The 20,180-nt window shown below is 39.9% G+C and overlaps 1 protein-coding gene across 1 annotated transcript in view; it reads left to right on the top strand.

The window, feature by feature from the left end:
- Positions 1 to 17,100: 17,100 nt before the first annotated feature.
- RSPO2 (R-spondin 2) overlaps positions 17,101 to 20,180 on the top strand; it is a 177,345-nt gene continuing 174,265 nt past the window's right edge. The window contains exons 1-2 of the mRNA XM_066372489.1: positions 17,101 to 17,462; positions 17,848 to 18,107. Of these exons, the coding sequence (XP_066228586.1) occupies positions 18,014 to 18,107 (94 nt within the window). The 5' untranslated portion in view covers positions 17,101 to 17,462; positions 17,848 to 18,013. The remainder of the gene's footprint in view (positions 17,463 to 17,847; positions 18,108 to 20,180) is intronic.

The following is a 20,180-nucleotide window of genomic DNA, read 5'->3' as shown; positions in this document are numbered from 1 at the left end:
TCTTTATAGAAATATCTTTTCATGTCCTTTGCCCATTTTTTGACCTGATTGTTTATTTTTTGCTATTAGGTTGTATGTGTTCCTTATACATTTTGAATATCAACTCCATTATCAGATACATCTTTTGCAAATATATTCTTCCACTCAGTGGGTTGTCTTTTGTTTTGTTGATGGTTTTCCTTCTTCTGTGAAGAAGCTTTTTAGTTTGATGAAGCCCCATTTCTTATTTCTAACTCAATGATTTTATTTATTCTTTATTTTTTATTTTGAATTTTATTATATTTTCAGTATATAACATGTTCTGTTTGATTCCATTTTGTAGAACTTATCAAGTATTTGTGGCTTACTATTTGGTCAGTTTTTATCAGTGTTTTTGATTGCTGTTTGAAAAGACTTCATTTTTGACTTGGCGTTCTGGAGTTTCATATGTAGCTCAATACTTTGCTTTATTAATTATATTATTCAATGATGAGGACATCAAACCCATAGCTTACCTCATTTTGTGTTAAACTCAGAATAATCTGTGCATGCAATTATATAAGTAGCTTATTGTATTTGAATAAAATTTTGAATTTTAGCTAATTTGGAAGAGTAACCCTGTGATTCGAAGTTTAAAAGATTGAATCTAGGTTTATTAATTTAAGCTGAAAGTTGTTGAAAGAAGTTGCCTTAATTTTAAGACAACTGAAATACTTATAAGAATTTGAGATCTTCTCTCTCTTTCTAGATATTTACACAGATACACACACACAATTTATTAGACAAAAGAGTTGTATAAGCTCTGGAAAGGATTTGCGTAGTAGTACTGTATACCTGCCTGATTATACATTTGAAGTGCTTTAAAATAAAATATATTAATCTAAAATGAAGTTTTAAGTGCTTAGAAAAATTAATTAAGCCATAAATTAAATAGTTTAAGTGGAATTTAGTCTAGTCTACATTAGTTGACTGAACATCAATTGAAGAGTCTCCTGAAAATTATTGTGTGATTTTACATAAAATTTACTGGATTTATAGCTAAGATAAAATAATTTTTTATGTGGATTTAAAACCTTAAGGAAAACTTGAGTTTTAAATTGGGCAATTCATTATATTGAACATTTAAATCCTTTGTAATTTTTTTAAAAATTGCTTTTGGCGAGAGAAAAAGGGAGAGAGAGAGAGACAGGAACATCGAGCTGTTCCTGTATGTGCCCTGACCCAGAATCTATGTTCTCCAGTGTAGAACTGAGAACCTAAGGTGATGTATGATTGGCTTTTCTGCATGTACAATATGGTAGAGTGTAATATAGTAATTGCACTATAAAATGGATATATGTCAAATTCATTCATTCTGTTTTAGTGATGCCAGTTTATTCATGCAATAAGTTAGAAGAGAAAAATCATTTACTATCTTATGATTGTACTTACTACCAGGGAAAGCAATTCATAAGCATTTTATCTTGTTTTTGACATGACCATGGCTAAAAATCATGTAGTTTTGTTAAGAAAAATTGGTAAAATACAACTGTATTTGAAGTTGTTAGTTGTTCTCTGTCATTTTTTTACTTCTTTGGCTTAAAGAACAACAGGTGGAAGTTAAGGGATCTGTAAATGTAATGTCATAACTAAGTGAGCAAGGATCTCCTTAGGGTCTGCTTTAAAGCAAGTGTGGTTTAGTGGGAAGAGCAAGGACCCAGGGTCAGACAGATTTGCATTCACAATCTGGTTCAGCCACTGACTAGTGTGTAATTTTACGTAGGTTATTCAATCTTCCCAAGGCTGTTTCCTCATTTGGAAATGTGGTAATACTACCTACTAATTGTAAGAATTGAATTATTAAATTAGATAGCCAACCCCCACGAACATAGTGCCTACAACGTAAAACATGCTCAGTAAGCACCAACCGTCCCTTAAATATAGCTTATAATCTAGAGGATGTGATAGTTTCTGTCCTATGAATATGAACTCTTGACTTGATGATTTTCAACTATACAAAGAGCCTCCCCCCCAAATTGGCTGTAAATTATACACAGAATAATTCCCAAACATCTGAAAACCCTTCTATTCTGATGCCATCCCTCAGTCCTGGTCCATTTGGATACCTTATTTACATTTTAGGGTTTAAGGTGGGATGTCTCAAAGGGCAAATGACATACTTTTTTTTTTAAAGAGAAATTGAAATTCATCCCATCATTTTCTAGTGCCTACCAATCATGCCAGGTATTTTACCTTCTTGTACTGACATGTGAGAGACGAATACTCAAGTGAGGAGATAAGGGAGTAAAGGATAAGGGAGAAATCAGGATGATAGCAGTGAGAGCAACAAGGAGCACGATTTCTCCCCAACTTACGTTACGTTTGCCCACTCATGTATGCCACGTGTCCGAGAAGGTGGCCTGTGGAATTCACTTCTTGCCAGGTACAATTTGGTAGAATAATGGATTTAGTGACGTGAAGCAGCCAGCAAACACATCCAAGTCCTTCAACATGTGCAGTAATTAGCATACGTGATCAAAAGAGTGGGTCAGGGAGGGAGGAGCTGGCCATGGGAGATTAGAGGGAGGCCTGGACAGCAAGGTAGTTTTGACAATTGATTTTAAAAGCAACCCAATGACAGCCTGTCTGTTTACATTCAGCAAATTCCTACTCCCATATTAACTTAACATACGTTAGACTCCCTGGGTAGCTTGCAGGCTCCTAGAAGGCAGGAGCCATCTCTATTCCTCTCTGTACACCCATCTGCTAGCATAGGCTCTCCAGGAATACGTAAGGGAATTCACAAAAGTAAGTAGTCTGAGATTACTGAGCTGAAGGTGTCCTACAATCCTAAAAAGCTGAGACTGTGACTTCAATAAAATATTTTAAAAGGCTAACTCTGTTTACATGTCTAGAGAAATGTCACTCACTGTCACAAAGTCAAGGCCTACAGTCTTAATTTGGTGAACAAGGTGTATATGTATGTATGTATTTAAACATTTTAAGGTAGCTACACATGGAAATTGGGCCATGTCATAAAAATTTGGATTTGTATAGTTTTGTTGATAAGATTTTGACGGATACATCATTTCTTTTGAAAAAAAAAAAAAAAGATTTTGCTTTAGTCAATCAAATGCTAGAAAACATTTGGCCAGAACTAAGTAGTGACTGGCTTCACTGGATAGAACATGTAATCTGTAATTCACCATAGTCTCCATAAGAATCTATTCTCTTTATGATAAGACACATAAAAGCAGTATCCAATGGTGGTTTTATTTCCAACATTTTGACTAGAATGTCTTGTCTGACAGATACAAGCCTGGGCTCTGGAGGTCACCAGAAAGTCTTACGGAATTGAGATTGGCCTCTGAAGCTGATAAGAAGCCAGTGAAGAAAGAGCCTGTTACCTTGCTTGTTCACGGTTCATGTAAGTCTTCCAGGTAAGAAACGAAAGCTGCTCTCCTGAGAGATGGCAAGGAAGGGACCTCGAGACATTTTTCAGGACCTCAAGGACTTGGGAACCTCTAGGTACTGCAGGCAAAGCCCGATGGTAACCGCGGGGCTTGGCCTGGTCACCCGGAGGGGCTAGTTAAACCTCAGTCTAAAGATTCTCTTATGAGATTCCAGCAAAGCAGATTTAAAAAGCTTATATGATCAATTACTATCCTTGTTGTATTCATGCAAATAATCAGACCAAATTGAAACTGTACTTAATATAGTAAATAGTATCTTTGATATAAATGAGGGTGATCTCAGGGGGAAAATTATGTTAGAATAGAATCTCTAACACACGGTTGTACATATTCGAGTCTAGACCGAATCTTGAATTTTTCTAGTTTTCTTAAATATTTTGGCTACAATCCCTCTGTTTTATTTTTCTCTCATCCTATGACTTGAAATTAGTAAAAACAAAAATCTTTTTTTCCCTGAGCTTTTGCAATTGCAAACTACAGCCAAAGAATGTGCCGTAAACTTGAAAAATTGCCAACTTGACCAATCTGGGTGACTGGTGCTGTGTAAGCCATACAGAATATACCCGAACACCTGATGACATCACTGGAGACATTTAAACTACAGATAAGAAGGATCTATCGGATTTCCACTGCTTGCTTTCATTCCAGCAAAAGAAACACAAGGCCTCTACACCCTTTCCAACCAGTAAGTAAGGTTCTACTAAAGACCTGGAGAACACCAGGACCGGAGACTGCTTTACGAGTTTATTCTCACGAATACCACAGGTATTCTGGTCCATACTTGGAAGAATCTTTAATTAGGGCTACCTTTCCTGTGTTTAATTTTACTTTTCTTGCTCTACCTAAAGCTTTTAATTACCTGTTTTTCTTATATAGGTAAATGCATTTCTGCCCAACATATGCCTTTGAAAGATAAGCTTACTTTTAACTCACAAAATTTTGTTTACATCAGGCCTAAGTTTTTCACTCCCCTAGAAGATTTAAAGAAACTTCAATAGCTCCATAGAAATGGAGCCAGAATTGACAGTGGGGAATTGTAACTGGGAATAAATATGTTGTATTACCAATTAACTGATATGAATCTGATTATTTAAAAAATAGAGCTAAACAAGAATGTACTAACAAAGTAGGCTTATAAAAGAATTTCTGTTAAATGTCAAATTCAGTTTGTTGCTCTTATAACAATTCGACATCACCAGTTTAGTAATCAAAGTTATGTATTCTACAACAAACCAAAAGTATATCATCAATCCTACGCTGTCTCCTCTGGCCAAGATCTTGTTACAATTGAAAGGCCTGTTTCCTCTGGCTGAAGCACATCCAGAGTTAACATTAGAGCAAGAAGAATGAATATAAGCAGGAGCTACACGACTTCACCTCTCCCTGCTTCTCCTCACTCCTACACTCTGAGGTTTAAGTTCTGATTCTCACTTAAGGCCCAGAGAATAACTTCACTGCAGGGATATGTGGGCACCTGTTTCAGAAAACAGTAATTCTAGTTTATAAATTACTTGCTAGTTTCAGTTCCTCTAACAACCAAAGAAGCAGACTCCAACCTTCAGATATGTCAGCTCTGAGAGATTTCCTAGCCTTCAGTCAGTTATCTGAACAGACTGCGATGGCTTACAGTTAGTCTCCTCAGCAAAGAACTCTCAACTCCCTCCTTCTCCCTTGTTACAAAAATGCCTGTCTGCAATGACATATTAAGATGGGGTTTTTGTTTGTTTGTTTGTTTGTTTTGAGGACAGGAGTCCCTTCATTTCTTCAGGCTTATTGGCTCTTGAATAAACCTCTTTCCTCTACACCAGCTGCTGTTCCATGAATATTGATTGTTTGTTGGTAGGCAAACTTGTACTCAGTAACATACAACTCATTTATGTCACCTACTTGATCCCAATTAGCTGGTTGAGTTTGTGACCTCTGCACCGTGTGATGGTCTGGTTAAAAACAAAAAAGGCACACAAGGAAGAAAGGGATACTCCCTCCTCCTCCAAAACATTCTGTGAGAAGTTTGATTGGAGTTGATGGGATTGGAGGGAACACATACCTGCAAAACAGCTGCATTTAGGGCAAAGCTGATACGACTGTCTGTGCATGGAGAGATGGAGGAAAAGCAATGAAATATTCCAAATTCCATTTCATTAGGCTGCATAATGGTCTTTCGTGGTCAACAAAGACTAGTCTCTTGGCAGTCAGAGCTTTGCAATTAACTTGGTTTCTGAAAGGAGGAAGAGCAAACTGGAGGTGGGCTGAGATTGTCCCCAGTCCAAACTACCTCATAGAGCTCTCTGGTTCTTAGAAATCAGCCAAGTCAATTTACTTACATTTTGGCTTCCACTTTCAAAAACACATACATTGGATGGCACAATTTGTTATATTAGATTTACTATTTTATAGTGATGCAGCAAAGTGCAGGCCAAGTACCTTAGATACATGAGATTTATGGCCAGTGATTAATCTTGTAAAAATAATTAATTGCCACCAAAAAGATGGAAAAAACAGAGTTTTTCCCAAACAGGAAAGGAAATCTAACCCACTTATTTGATGGATGAGTATTTTCTTAAAAAGCAAACAAACAAAAACAAACAAACAGAAAACATTTGAAATCTAAAAAAAGAAAAGAAAAAAAAATCTCTTTCTGAACACCCAACAGTAAATATCTTCCAAAACCAAGTTGGTGGATATAGCTGACAAACTGAATTTGCCCTCTTACCTTAAGAATATTAGCAAATTGCAATGGGTGCTCTCCAGAAGAAATATGATACTCTCTCCCTAGGACTTTCTAGCAGGAATACAGCTTCGACACTTGGCAGGCTCTAACTGACACTCAAACTGGTCCAGTTTGAAAGATGAGGACTCAGGATGCAGTGGACAGCATATTTTTCTTATTATTTTTATGTGTATCTAGATTTTTGGGAAAAAAAATAGAAAAATGTTTCTGAAACTAAAACTCAAATGACTTATAAAAGCCATCCCTTGATTCCTTTCTCTCTAGCACTTACCTTCTTTTTTTTCCCCCCTGTGATTGGAAGAGAAAGGGGGAAAATGAAATTTTCTTCTTTAGGTATAGAGGAAAAGTAATTTACATGTTTTTGAGAGGGAGGACTGTGTAGCAGGTTGGCTACATCTATACATACTCACATACATCCTGGGTTGCTGCTAGTACTCCTGCTCATTATTCTCACCTTTTAAAGTGAAAACCCCACCTTGCTTATGGTCCATTGCTTTTTTTGTGGGGCGAGCTTTATATAAAAATTCTGGGGAGTCTTGCTTCACTGGTTTTTCGTGAAAGAAAACATTTCCTTTGCAGCTTGGAATTTAAAAATGCAACTATTGGAGTTGTTTTCCTTTTCCTTCCTCTAAAACCAAGAAACATATTTTTCTTTCTACACTGAGACTATTACTGAACTATCAGATGACCAGTTAGGTCCTGGAACCAAGATATTTATAGTCAGTAAATATTTTTATGGTGGTAGTGGTGAGAAAAGGGGTGGTCTTCACTATACACACAGACAGCCTTATAATTTTTTTTTAACATTTCAAAGTAAAGTCTATTTTTTTTCTGCAATTAGAGCAAAGCAATGTAAGTCTCTGCTGGAAGAATTTGGGGAGAGTCTCACTTATTACATTCTCAGACATTGTGAAGCTGCGACTTACATGAGTTATACAGGTCATGGACTGATTTTTGTGGTTCTCCTTCAGGTCCTACATAGCTATTGAGAAATAAAAAAGAAAAATTATGAACATAGATTAAATTATATTTCATACATGGTATTTTTTTCTGAGTCAGTTATATTTCAGAGCATGTAACCCTGGAAAAAAAGTAACTCAGGAGTTTGCTTTTAAAAAATAATTGGTGTTTTGTGCATCAAAGACAATGAAATGATGTATAAGTCAGCTCTGCTTCAGTAACAAATGATCTTTCCATGTCAATAACTTAGAACAACTAAAGTATCTGAGGGTCAGCTGTGGCTCTGCTGCATGTCTCCTCTTATTCTAGGACCCAGAATAAAGGAGTAGCTCTTATTAGAAACATGTCATTTTTGCACCTAAAGAAAAAAGAGCTAGATAAACTCACCGTGGCTCTTAAAGCTTCTGCTTAGAAGTGTTATGGTTCAGACATGCTATTGACCAAAGCAAACTGCATGGCCAAGACTGATGTCAATGGGGTAGGGAATTGTGTTTCTCCCACAGAAATCTCTGCAGGTTCCATGGCCATGGGTAAGATGAATATTTACTTCCCTTGTCCTTTCAAGTAGTTAATTGAAAACCACATACAATCTACCAGGATGATCAAGAAAAGTTTTCCATAAACCCATCACCAGTCTGTCCAGGCTGTTTCTAGTAGTCTCCATCTACCCCTGGAAATCGTGACTCTCTCTGCCATCAAGAACACACCCCAGTGCCTTCCTCCTGTTGTTTGATATGCACTCAGGATACTAAAAAATAAATTTGATTATTTTCACAAGCAGAGAAAATTTAGAAGGGTCAAAGTTCTAAAAGAAAATTGTAAAGTAGCCCACAACCAGAGATACACACAAGTATCATATTATGCGCTACTTCTAATGTTTTCTACTGGCTCTTATTCTTTGTCTTTCTCCTTCTGTCTTTCAACTTCACCCTTCCCCAAAATATATCATTTTTATTTATTATATCTGTCACTTTTCTTCCCTTTTTTTTAATTTCCAATTCCCTTTTCTCTTTTCACTTCATTAACTCATTCCTTTAATTAATCAGTATTGCTCCCTGAGTATCTAAGATACCAAGATAAAACAGATATGGTCCCTACCTCAACTTATGAAATAAGGAAGTCCTACTAAATCTGTCCAAAGCACTTTAAGACTCTGAAGTCCTTTGATTATTTGCTCCTCAGGGTATAGAGATTTGTAGGAAGATAAAGATATACAATGTTAGCTACAATACAAAGTAAATGTTTTAAGTGCCAGGAAAGAGTAATTGATAAGGTGTTATGGAAATTCAGTAGGAGGAGTTTATTTTTAGAATGGACAGGCAATAGATCAGTATTATATTTGGATTTTCTAGTCATTTCCTCCTTTAAAATTTTTGTTCCCCTTCCTTGACTGATCCTTTCTCCCTCTTTCAGACATTTTATCCTTGGTGACCAGCCCAGGGCTCTCACTACAGTTCCTATACACCAGGACTCTTCTGTTGGCAAGTTACAGAAACCTAGTTCAAAATGGTTTAAGTAATAAAGGGAATGTACTGCCTCATAAAATGGACAAATGTCAGGCTCAGGATCAAGGTATTTAAAGGATGTCATCAAGAATCTATTTCTATTTTTTGGCTTTGCCTTTCCTGGTGTTGGCTTTACACACAGGCAGTCTCCCTCCTCCTGTCACGATAGCCACCCGACTGACGGTTGACCTGTTTAGCAACCTCAGCAATCTCAGTTCTCTCAGGAGTTCCAGCAAAAGTTTGACTTTCTTTGGTCTGTGTTGGGAAACAGTCCCATTGCTGAGTCAATTACAGTAACTAGGGGAATGGAATGCTTCAATTGGTCAGGCTGGGGTCACCTTATCACTCTTGGAGCCTGGAGGAAGGTGAGACTTCCTTGTAAATGGACATAGTGTGTGTGTGTTTCCTTATTAAGAAAAAAATTAAATTGCTGTTTGAGTGGGAGAATGGAAAATAGACATGCAAAAATAACAGATATCTGCTACATAGTAAGCTCTTAATAATGCATTTTGATAGAAATAAAGCTGTTATTGATTTTATTCATTTTATAGGCATGCATGGATGCAGAGAATCCTTTTTCTTCCCCAAACTTTATTGATCTTAGCCTTTCCTCCCTATCTCACTAAATATCAATACTACTCCCCTGAAGATATTGTTAAGCTTGATTTTTTAAAAAGTTTTTATTTATTGATTTTTAGAGAGAGAGGAAGAGAGAGAGAGAGATATATCTGGTCAGGTTTTGTTTATTTCTTTAAATGCATTACAGCATAGTCATTTTGTAGTTTGTCTGGTTATACCAATATATGGAACCTTAGTGAGCCTGTTTAGGTTGTCCATTGTTTCTTGTCCACAGTGACTGTTTTGTGAATATGTGTGTAGTTATCTTTTATGTTGTGATGGCTATTGTATTTTAGCCCTGTAAGTAGTACGAATGTTTATGTATGCCCTCATGCCTCCTGACCATCCAGAGTACAATTGTACATGTATAAGGCAACATTTAAAAATGACAAATGTATGCTCCTCTTGTTTCCATAAATTGGTTATCAAACAAACATGATTTTAAGTCAATAAAACTATAACTGGTACTAATTTTATTTTTTGAAAAAACAAAAACAAAAACAACTCACTCCCAGGGGAGAGCGAGCATGAAAAAAAACTTACTACTCAAAAGGTTAAAAGCTATTTATAGAAATAATGTGAGTTCTGGATGAAGGTACTTTATTTGCAGGCAGGTTTTGAATTTGCTTCTGCCAGCACCTGTGGGCACTGTCAGTCCAGGATCACCTTAATTCCAATGTAGTGTCTCTAGAGCACCCAGGTGATATAACTCTGGTATGCATTCTGTAGAGAGGGCTGGTTTACAACTGAGCCACCTTGACTCGGGGGGTATTATAGCTGGTATACCAGCCAGCTTATTATAAGGAGGATCTCCTATTTAACTGAAAAAAAATTCAAATTCTTATGGCTTTTGTGCTCACATATTATCTTGGGTTCTTGTTTGGCCTGTTTTTCTTTACTATCTATCTTACTAGCTCTTTGTGGCCATAGGAAGAATGCTATTATAATCAGCATTTTTAATTGTTCTGAGTAGCAGACCTGGTTCAAATAATCTAGCGTGCCATTTCTGGGAACTGAAAGTGTTCTCTGAAAACCCTGGTCTATGCTCCACCATTCCTGACCCCTTTTCTTCTGCTATCCCTTCTCCCAGTTTTCTGCTTGTATTCTTTCATTGTACTCTGCTTGTGGGTAGGCTTCACCAAACTTGTGTTTCTCGATGTGACTTTATGGATCAACTTCTCAAAATCTTTGTTTACACATCTTTCTTTGTCTCTTGAGATAGATGAAGTGCGGTGCTTCTGATTTCTCGAAAATGCTGTCATCTTGCTCCCTTTGGACTATGGTATGTTTTCAGGATATCTTTCCAATCTTAACTTATTTCTACTACTATTTCTACTGTAATTTCTACTGGGAAATTACAGTATGACACAGGCAAGGGGTACCAAATATACAAGCAACGTTGTATGTTTAGAATTGTATTACATAACTGTTATTGATGTTTATAACTTACTTCTCCCTTAGAACTGAAATAGATAGGCTGCCTCCCAAAACCTTACTTGGTTTGTATAACAGTTAAAAACTTTTAAGTCTGACTTATGCAACTATTACTCGAGTCACCACAACAGAGAGTGATAGCCCTTTAACCAATCTCATACGGGAGCCAGTTCACATCTCCAGAGCTCCTTGAATAAAGAGGATCAGGTCTGTTTAGCAAGGACCCTCACTGTAAATCTTTCTCCTGGCCTCACTCAATAGGACCTGGGGCCATTGACTCAGATGACCGTGTTTTGGGGAAGAGGAAATAACCAGACTTTTGAAAACTACTATTAATTTCTTGACATCCAGAGTGTCAAAAGAATGGACTTGTGAAGATTAGTTAATTAATAGACTTTTGGCTTGGGCCTGTTTCCCAGTGTGTCCAGTGGATCACCAAATTCACACCATGGTTATTCCCTTGGTTCTGTAATGAATAGAGTAGATGTACTCAGCAACAAGAAGAGCCCTTAGACTGGTTTTCTGTTTATATTTTTGTATCCTTATGTATTATAATGTATGTATTGTTATTTTTGAATGTGTATATTGTATCAAAGTTAAAGCGGCTTACAAAGACTCATATAATATTGCCAAGTGGAATACCTTAGAAATGGGTGAGCCTGACTGATCAGGGCGCAGTGGACAAAGCCTTGACCCCGAACGCTGAGGTCACTGGTTGGAAACCCTGATGTTGCTGGCTCTGAGCACAGGCTCATCAGTTTAGGATTGCTGGCTTGAGCAGAGGAATCGTTCACATGATCCCAAAGGTCGCCAGCTTGAGCCCGAAGGTCACTGGCATGAAAAGCCCAAGGTTGCTGGCTTGAGCAAGGGCACAGCACCAGTCAAGGCACATAGGAGAAGCTAAATGTACAACTAAAATGAAAGCAAATGTGACTTGATGCTTCTTATCCTCTCTTTCCCTTCCTGTCTCTGTTTCACTCACTCTCTCTCTCTCAAAAAAACAATTTTTTAAAAAATCTATTATTTAAAAAAAAGAAATAGGTGAGTAAAATACAGCAAAAGGAAAAGAAGAGTGGAAGCATAAAATGCAACAAGAAATGAGGCTAGTAAAAAACCCTCCCTGTCTTGTATACTTGCTAATAACAAGTCACAAATTTGCTTTTGTGCAGTAACACAATTCTTACAATCATAAGTTAAAGACAAACCAACTGCTTGGCATACCTAATTTGGATACTAGCATTGAAAAAAGTGCTGGGGAGGGCATTTCCTGCTCTTGTGTCATTGTTCATCTCAATTAGCATCATGGTGAAAAAAAAATAGTCTCTCTTCACTTTAATGAAAGTTGAGGCTAATTCTTAAAATAGCTGAAGATCTTTATGTATCTCTTGTTATTAACTGGGTATAGTAATACTTCATTCCAGAAATCATATTCACACACAAAAAAGAATGGAAATGACACACATTACTTAGTGCTAAAGAGTTCAGAACACAGAAGATTAAATAAAGGAAGTAATTTTAAAACTTCACGTCAAATCTTGAGTTTTCTCTTATGAGCTGGTCTGAGGGGGACTTCCTTTAAACAGCCTCCTGGACCTCTTCCATGCAGATGCGGAGAGAAATGAGAAAGAGCCCTTATCACATCAGTCTACACAGGGGTCTCAAGTGTCAGAACACTGTATTAACATTTAGAGGAGTCAAATATTTACACATTTTTCAAATATTAAATAAGTGATTGTGATGAGGCTTTTAAAAACAACAAATTAGCCTGGATAAGAACTGGTCAGTGACCTTGTTGAAGATCTTTTATATTAATTAATTTAATTCTTTCATACAAAATATAACAAATGAACATAAGCTATCACATGCAACTAGCAAAATGAGCATTCAGCTTATATTTAACTGGAGAAAATTATATTACCAATATGACACAGTGGTAAAAATGCCATAATCTATTGCAAAGTAATTAATGGATAAATTCTAGACTAGGAAAGTGAGCACAACATCAACAAATTTCAACAATGAATAAGATTGTGGGAAACTTTAAATGAGAAAAAGTGAATGTCTGATAACAGAAAAGATGAGATTTCTAAATCAATTAGCTAATGAAAATGGGAGAGTCAAAGTCAAACAAATCTGTGAAGAAAAATATATAGGAAAGATTCAGAAAAATTAAAATCTATTCCAGGGTAGCTATGTTGTGCAGCCATAAAATCACTTATATCTAATGGGTTTTAACATTAAAAAAGTATGCAGAAACTGCCAAATGAAAATTTAAGAATACTGGCACGGGGAAGAGCTTTTATAAGTATGACACAAACACAGACACTATACAAAATAAGACTGACAAATTTAACTACATAAATATATTAAATTTTTTAACAGAGTAATATACATCAAAAACAAAGAGACAAGTGATAAACTTGGAAAAATATATAAAACTTAAACCACAAAAGCTGATATATATTTACATATGTATATTTTATAAAACATAAATGACAAAGAACATATAAAAATAAGTAACCAAAGTTTGTGCAAAAGGAAATATAACTTGCTCAAGTATATTAAAGACACACCATTTAAAAGAAATAAAAATGAAAACTACTGAGATACCATTTTTTTGCCTAGGTGTTTCAAGGATCAAAACATGCTGGTTGGTGTGTAGGGAGAAGGACACTTTCATACATAGTAATTTTAAAAAAAATTTTTTTATTTTTATTTATTTATTTTAGAGAGGAGAGGGAGAGACAGAGAGAGAGACAGAGACAGAGAGAGAAGGGGGGGAGGAGCTGGAAGCATCAACTCCCATATGTGCCCTGACCAGGCAAGCCCAGGGTTTTGAACCGGCAACCTCAGCATTTCCAGGTCGACGCTTCATCCACTGCACCACCACAGGTCAGGCTCATACATAGTAATTTGATAGAGCCTCTGTGCAAGGTAATTTTAAGAATAGACATGTGTGCACACACATACACCCAAGTGTTTGATCCAATTTTTCCACTTTCAGGAATTTCTAATGAAAATGGAAAATGACCCATGAAAAGGTTAATTGAAGCCTTGCTCATAACAGAAAATGAATACCATCTAAATATCTATAAGTAGGGAGCTGGATAAATAGAACCACACAATAAAATAATATGTGGAACAGGAAAGTTCTATATGAATTGATGCTGAATGAACTCTAAGATGCATTAAAAAAATTTGAGCTGCAGGTAAGTGAATACAGTGTTCTAGTTGATGTTTGCAAGACAACAAAATCACCTAAGGACTCACTTCTCAGAAGGTATCCCTGTCATCAAGCAACGCATAACTGTGTATATACACAAACATGCACATACACACACACACATTTTCTTGATAAACACAACATATCTCTGGAAGTATACTCAAAACCTGGAAGGTAATCAGGAATAACTGGTTGTCTCTGAGGAGAACTGGCTGGCTGGGGCAGAACCTTTTCCCTATATGTCCTTCATTAAAGATTGAATTTTAGCTGTATGCATGCACAAATTACAAGTCCAAAAAGTAAAGTACACAAGTTGCCTTCCATCTATATAACATCATCCCCCATCCCTGCCCTCAGTTAACCTTCTCTGTTACCCATGAGTGTTACGAAGTCTACCTCATCAGTATGCTTCTCTATAAACACACACCAGGCTCATATCTATTTACAAAGCCAGTTTAATGAAACCACTATCTAAACTCCATTTGAAGGAAAAAGTCCATTGAGCCTTCAAGATGGAGAAACTGTGAGCTCTGAGCCTCAACAACACATTCAGAGTTGAGAAATGAAAGGAGGCAGAAATACAGAATTAAAGTGAATAATTTAAAATCCACTAGGGTTGTATTTTTTTAGTCATGAGAACATTCCCGGCTTCTTGAAATCAGGAAGATTATTGAGTGAATGGCAAAATAAATAAATAAATAAATAAATCTGCATTATCAACAAATTAGCTCCAAAGAGATTAAGAACCTCAAGAATGAAGTGTGACAGATATTCGAGGATCAGTGATGGCCTTTAGAAAGCAGAGACAGACCAGGAGGAAGCACAAGAAAGGAATCAGGAATCCTCTTTCCTCCCAGAGCCCATCCTTATCTCATTAAGAACATTAACCAGTCTTCAACAGAAATGGTGCTGTTAAAATTCTTTTTTTTATTTTTTTATAAAATGATCTGGGAGTTCACTAAACCAAAAAGTATCTCTGGTTTTAAAAATGTCATCTGTAAAACCCAAATGATTAAAATTATTATGGAAGTAATCTTTGAAGACAGAAGGTTGAAAGTGGTTTGTAAATTTAATTTAAGGAGGACAGTAGCTAACACATTTTTCCTCATTGAAAATCCATCAGTGATGAGTTTGTCCTCACACTGGTTAGACTCCATAGCAAACTTCTTATTTTTTTAAAAGGGGTTTAACATGGCCTTCCTTGGACACAGACACAGATTTTTTTTTAAAGATTATATTTATTGATTTTACAGAGAGAAAGTGGTGGGAAATGAGAAGTATCAACTGATAATTGCTTTATTTTACTTAAGTTGTTCATTGCTTGTTTGTCGTATATGACTTAACTGGCCAAGCTTAGGGTTTCGAACCCACGACCTCAGCATTCCAGGTTGCTGCTTTGTCCACTGAGCCACCACAGGCGAGGTGCAAACTTCTTGATAGAAATAGAAAACTGATTGTCAACCAGAACATACTAGAGGTAAAAGAGATTTTGGTCTAATTTCCTAAAAATATTGTCAAGGAGCTGAGATCCAGAGAAATGCCCAAAGTGACCCAGCTTGGTTAATGATAGAGCTAGAACTACTTGGTCTTGTGTTTATTTTTACTTTTAAATATTTTTTAAAGACACTGATAACCACTGATATTGAATGGGTATTAAAGCTGTATGAAAAGACAGAGGGCTTATCTAGAGAATATTCTCCCATAGATTTCACTCCTTTAGAAGGGCATGTGTGAGAGTTGGGGGAAGTAGTGTTTATGATGATGGAAGGATATTCACTGGAAATTCAAGTCATCATGCTTGGGCCCCTGATTCCCTAAGCTGAAATGTTTTCAATGGCTTCCAACTTCTGTGATAAAAATCAGACTCTGAAGGCAGAGAAACATCCACTGTTTCTACAATATGTTTTGTCAACTCTGTGCCCTGTGGGCGTCTCAGGGCTGATTTTTCTTATCTAGGAAATGGGACCAGTGACCTCAACTTAGCTTTAATTGATTTTCAGGCATGCATAAAGGGAACAACTCTGAAATTGTTAGCACATAAATATCACTGTGTAATAGTGAGATTGGTAAAAAATAGTTATGAATAGGCAATAATGCAATCATTAATACACATGGCTATTCTAATATTCTTATTGTTACTGGATGATTGTCTCAAGTCACCAATTTCTGAACATCTTCTGAAACTGAAACATAGGAAAGAAAATGCTACCGTAATAACATAGTGTCTGTGGTTAGTCATATCTACAAACATTTGTACTTCTATGGTTAGCAGTATAAATTCTTATCTTTTGCCTAAGGAGTAAACACACTCATTCTTTTAGTGTGTTCTTACAGTGTGTTCTTACAGTGCAGGACAGCAGACTTCTCTTGGATGTAAGTAGGTAACATCAAGTGTATTTAATGTAACACTTTGTTAGAGTATCCCCCAAACCTAGGAGACTTTGAGGGTGGGGGTAAGGAGAAGGATTATGAATGAGAAATACTTCAAGGGAAGTGAACTTTTCTGTAAAGAAGCAAGGTCTCAGTTTCTTGAGTATTGCAAGCAAGGGATCACAGGTTTTTCTAAGTTTTCTGGAGGAGAAACTAAGTTAAGAAATATCACTTGTGGGGATAAGCAAAAGCTATTGGAAATATCCTTACTGAGGGCGCATTTTAATTTCAGCTGTGCTAACAGCTCTTCCTGTAAAACAAAGCTAAGGCGTAAATTAAAAAGTGGCCCGGGTGTGACAAGTTTCGGGATGAGGTTCAAGTTTAAACTCCGCTTGTCAGAAGCAGCGGCCCGGTCCGGGAGGTCGGGGAGGGAGGTCTGGGTCCCGGAGAAGCCATCAGTCAGTCAGATCCTCCTGTAGGAAGACTGGCGCTGAAGTTGGAAGCGACCCCAGAGCGCACGAGAGGACTCCTTAGGGGTGAAGTCAGCTGGGCTCCCGGGCCTCGCACGGTCAGGGGGCGTCCCATCCCGGCCACGTTTCAGTTTAGGCACCCACTCCAGGAAAGCCCGGAGAGGACGCGCTTGGGGTTAGGCTAGCAGGATTCTGTGAGTGCTCTTTAGGACCTCAGGGAAACCGAGAGTTTCTGGCTTTAGGACCCAGGAACTCCGAGGCAGCTTTGACCGAGATGCCGTGGACCACAGCACCACCTACTTATAGAAGCATCCCGAGCCTCAGCCCTGCTGCATCTCCGTCGGAAAGTGCGCTCGCCTCATCCCCTCGGCCTCCCGTGAGCGTTTTGTCTCCCTCAGCTTAGCTGTGAAGTAGCTGCGGAGAGAGCTCGGGAAACCGCCCAACTGGACAGGGACGCAGAGAGTGAGAGCGGGCGTGCCCCTCGCCAGAGGATCCCAGTTACCGGCGGGGACGCAGCATCCACCGCGCTCCTGCCAGGCGCCGCCAGCCCAGAGGACCCTCCAGGCACTTCGAACCCGCGGTGGCTGCCGGAATCCGGAGTTGCCAGGCGCTCCTGGCGGCGCTCGGCAAACTTTCCCCGAGCCCACGTGCTGGCGAGGCGCCTGGATTCCGGGACCCGGGATGGAGCGCCGCGCCTAGGCTCGCCGCACCGGCGGAGACGTAAGTGCTCACGGCTGGCGACCGCCGCGACCGCGGCGCTGGGGTGTCCCACCTTGGGACCAACGGGCGGAAGAGCGCTCCTTGCACTCCGCGCCCTGGGTGCCTCTGGAGCTCTCTCCTTTCCCTGCAGCGCCGCACACGCCCTTTCCCCCGGGTCGGAACTGGCAGCACCGCGAAGGTTGCTAGTTCACCGATTGTAATCACCTCCCTCTCCAGGTCGCCGACAGCTGAGCTCTCGGGGTTAGGCAGAGCCGTGGCTTCTGCCAGGCATGAGTTCGCTCCCCCACACCCTCCCCTTCATAAGTGGGGACGCACGGAGAGGCAGCTGCCTCCCCGGGGCTCTCTCCAACTCGCACCGATCCTGTTTCTCCTTCTGGTCTCTCAGGTTCAAGGCGGGGAGATGCTGACCGCGCGTAACTGACCAGTGCAGGCCCCCGGCTACGGGCGACTTTCCCCCTGCGTCTTCCCAGCAGCGGTCAGCGCCGGCTCCTCGGATGAGCCCTCCAGTTCCCTGACTTTGAGAGGCTGCTCTCCCCCGCCCGACCGCCCAGATGCAGTTTCGCCTCTTCTCCTTTGCCCTCATCATCCTGAACTGTATGGATTACAGCCACTGCCAAGGCAACCGATGGAGACGCAGTAAGCGAGGTGGGTCCTACTCCGCCGGAGGTGCGTGACGCGGGGGGCTGGTCGCGGCGCTCACTCACTCCCTGGCTCAGAGGGGGCAGGACAGTGCCCGCCAGCCCGCACTCGCTCCCCACTTTCCGGGCGCGGAACCCTGCAGATAGCTCTGTCTTTGCTGTCCTCAGAAGGTGCGGCGAACCGGAGCGAGACGCGCGGAGAGCCGGGTGAGCCCGGCGTTCGATGGGCGCCTGGGGCTAAGTGGTGTGGTCCGCGCCCTCGTTCGCTGCCGCCCTTCCACTCTGAATTCTTCTTTCAGTCTCATTTCTTACATCACCTGGCACTCAGTTTTCTTGTTCTGTTTTCTTTGTCTTTCTTTTTATTTTTTTGGCCGTCACCCCTTTAGCTAATCGGCATCTACCTTCCCCACGCACGTGCGCCCCAAACCGTGAGCCCAGAGCGCTTTGAACCCGGCCCTGCTAGCAGCCTGTGCGCGCGTGTGTAACCGAGAGGGCGCGGGAGAGCGTCTCGGAGGAGTACCAAGCTGAGACGGAGAACCCGCATTTCCAGGAAAGGGGCATCATTGATCTCTTTTTCTGGAACCTGCGACTAGATGAGTCACTGAACTTTCTGCATTGAGCAGTAACTCCGGAGCAGCTTCTCTGGGGAGCGCTCGCCTGCAGAGTGATGCTTTGGGGACAGGCCGGACTTTGTCCTCTCCATTTACTTCCCTCAGCAAAGCAGCTATTTCTGTGAGACGTTTCTGTTCGCAATGAAATTCACTTGAGGCTTTTTAACCGCTCCCTCCCTTTCCATCACTTGTGTGCGCTGCGGAAAAGGCGAGTGGAAGCCTCCAGAAAGGTTTCAGAGAGCAACCTTTCCTGCAGATTTCGTGCGCCAAGTTCTGACTCTGAGCCCTGCTGTGGCTGTAGCTAATCCAACTACGTTTTTCGGGAAGAGCCGCTAAACACAATTAAGTCTTCTGCGGGATTTAAACAACCCCCCGCGCCACCTCCTTTACACCTTGCATTACCCACTCAGGGAAGGTGCACAGCAGCCCCTCAGAACTATCTAGCAATTTGGGCATTTGCGCAGTTAGCGTTTGTGTTGAGGTGAACAGATCTTGAGTTTTCTGGGCTATAAACTTCTCACTCGACCTGTGATGTGATTTGTTTATAACTCGTTTTATGAAACCTCCAGCCCTGCATCCAGATTTTGGAGAGAGCTCTTCGCGCCCTAATTTTTCAGTTTTTTAGGAAGTCGTGGAGCTGTTCTTACCTCCCCACAGGGCTGGAATTTGGCCTGCCCAAGGGCAGAGCTCGAGGTAACGAGATAAATGAAGGTGGTGAGCAACTTCAGCAGCCTCTGTTCAATTGACACTGCAGGTCTGTGGTTTGTAAGGATATTCCCCCCCCACCCCACCCCTTTCTCTCTCGCTCTCTTTCTCTCTCATGTCTGACATTTGGAAAAATGCTTATTTTCAGAAATTATTTTGCATAAAAATACTAGGGAGAAATTTCTCCTAGAGGCCACAAAAGTTTGATATTGATATTAGTCTTGGAAACGTCCCTTTCTGTCTCCCTCCTCTCTACTCCTCCCAACTGGTTCCTTCCTCCACCCCAGTGTTTTCTTTCGAGGTATTATTTGGTTGAGTTGGCAATTTTTGATTACACTGTGGTCAACAGTGTTTAAAGAGGCTTTTCCTCCTCTTATAAGCAGAAGCTGCAGTCTAGTTGGTTGAAAAAACTCAAGTGCTTAGAGTTTGAGCAATATATCAAAAACCCATTGCCAAGTTCTTGTTAGCAGACTGTTTAATTCAGGGATGTCTTTCTGCCTGTCCGGTTGTGGTTAAGCAGGGGAGAATCAAGCATAATGTTTCAGCAGAACTTAATGTGGAGATGCTGTCTGGTTGAGAATGACATTACAGCACTCCTGCGGCCAGAAGCGATACTGCATGCTTTTCTCCCTGGTGCCATCTCTAACGCTCTGCCTATGCCTTCTTAGGTATCTGAGGCAAACCTATTTATTTCAAAGCTGCTTTAGCAAAATCTCATACTCTCTTCATCCCCTCTGTGCTCACATTTAGAAGCCAGTTCTAAA

This window comes from Saccopteryx leptura, chromosome 3 (genome assembly GCF_036850995.1).
Source record: "Saccopteryx leptura isolate mSacLep1 chromosome 3, mSacLep1_pri_phased_curated, whole genome shotgun sequence".
In the NCBI taxonomy this organism is placed as follows: Eukaryota; Metazoa; Chordata; class Mammalia; order Chiroptera; family Emballonuridae; genus Saccopteryx; species Saccopteryx leptura.
The sequence above is the reverse complement of the archived record's forward strand: the minus strand, read 5'-3'. Positions and strand labels throughout refer to the sequence as shown.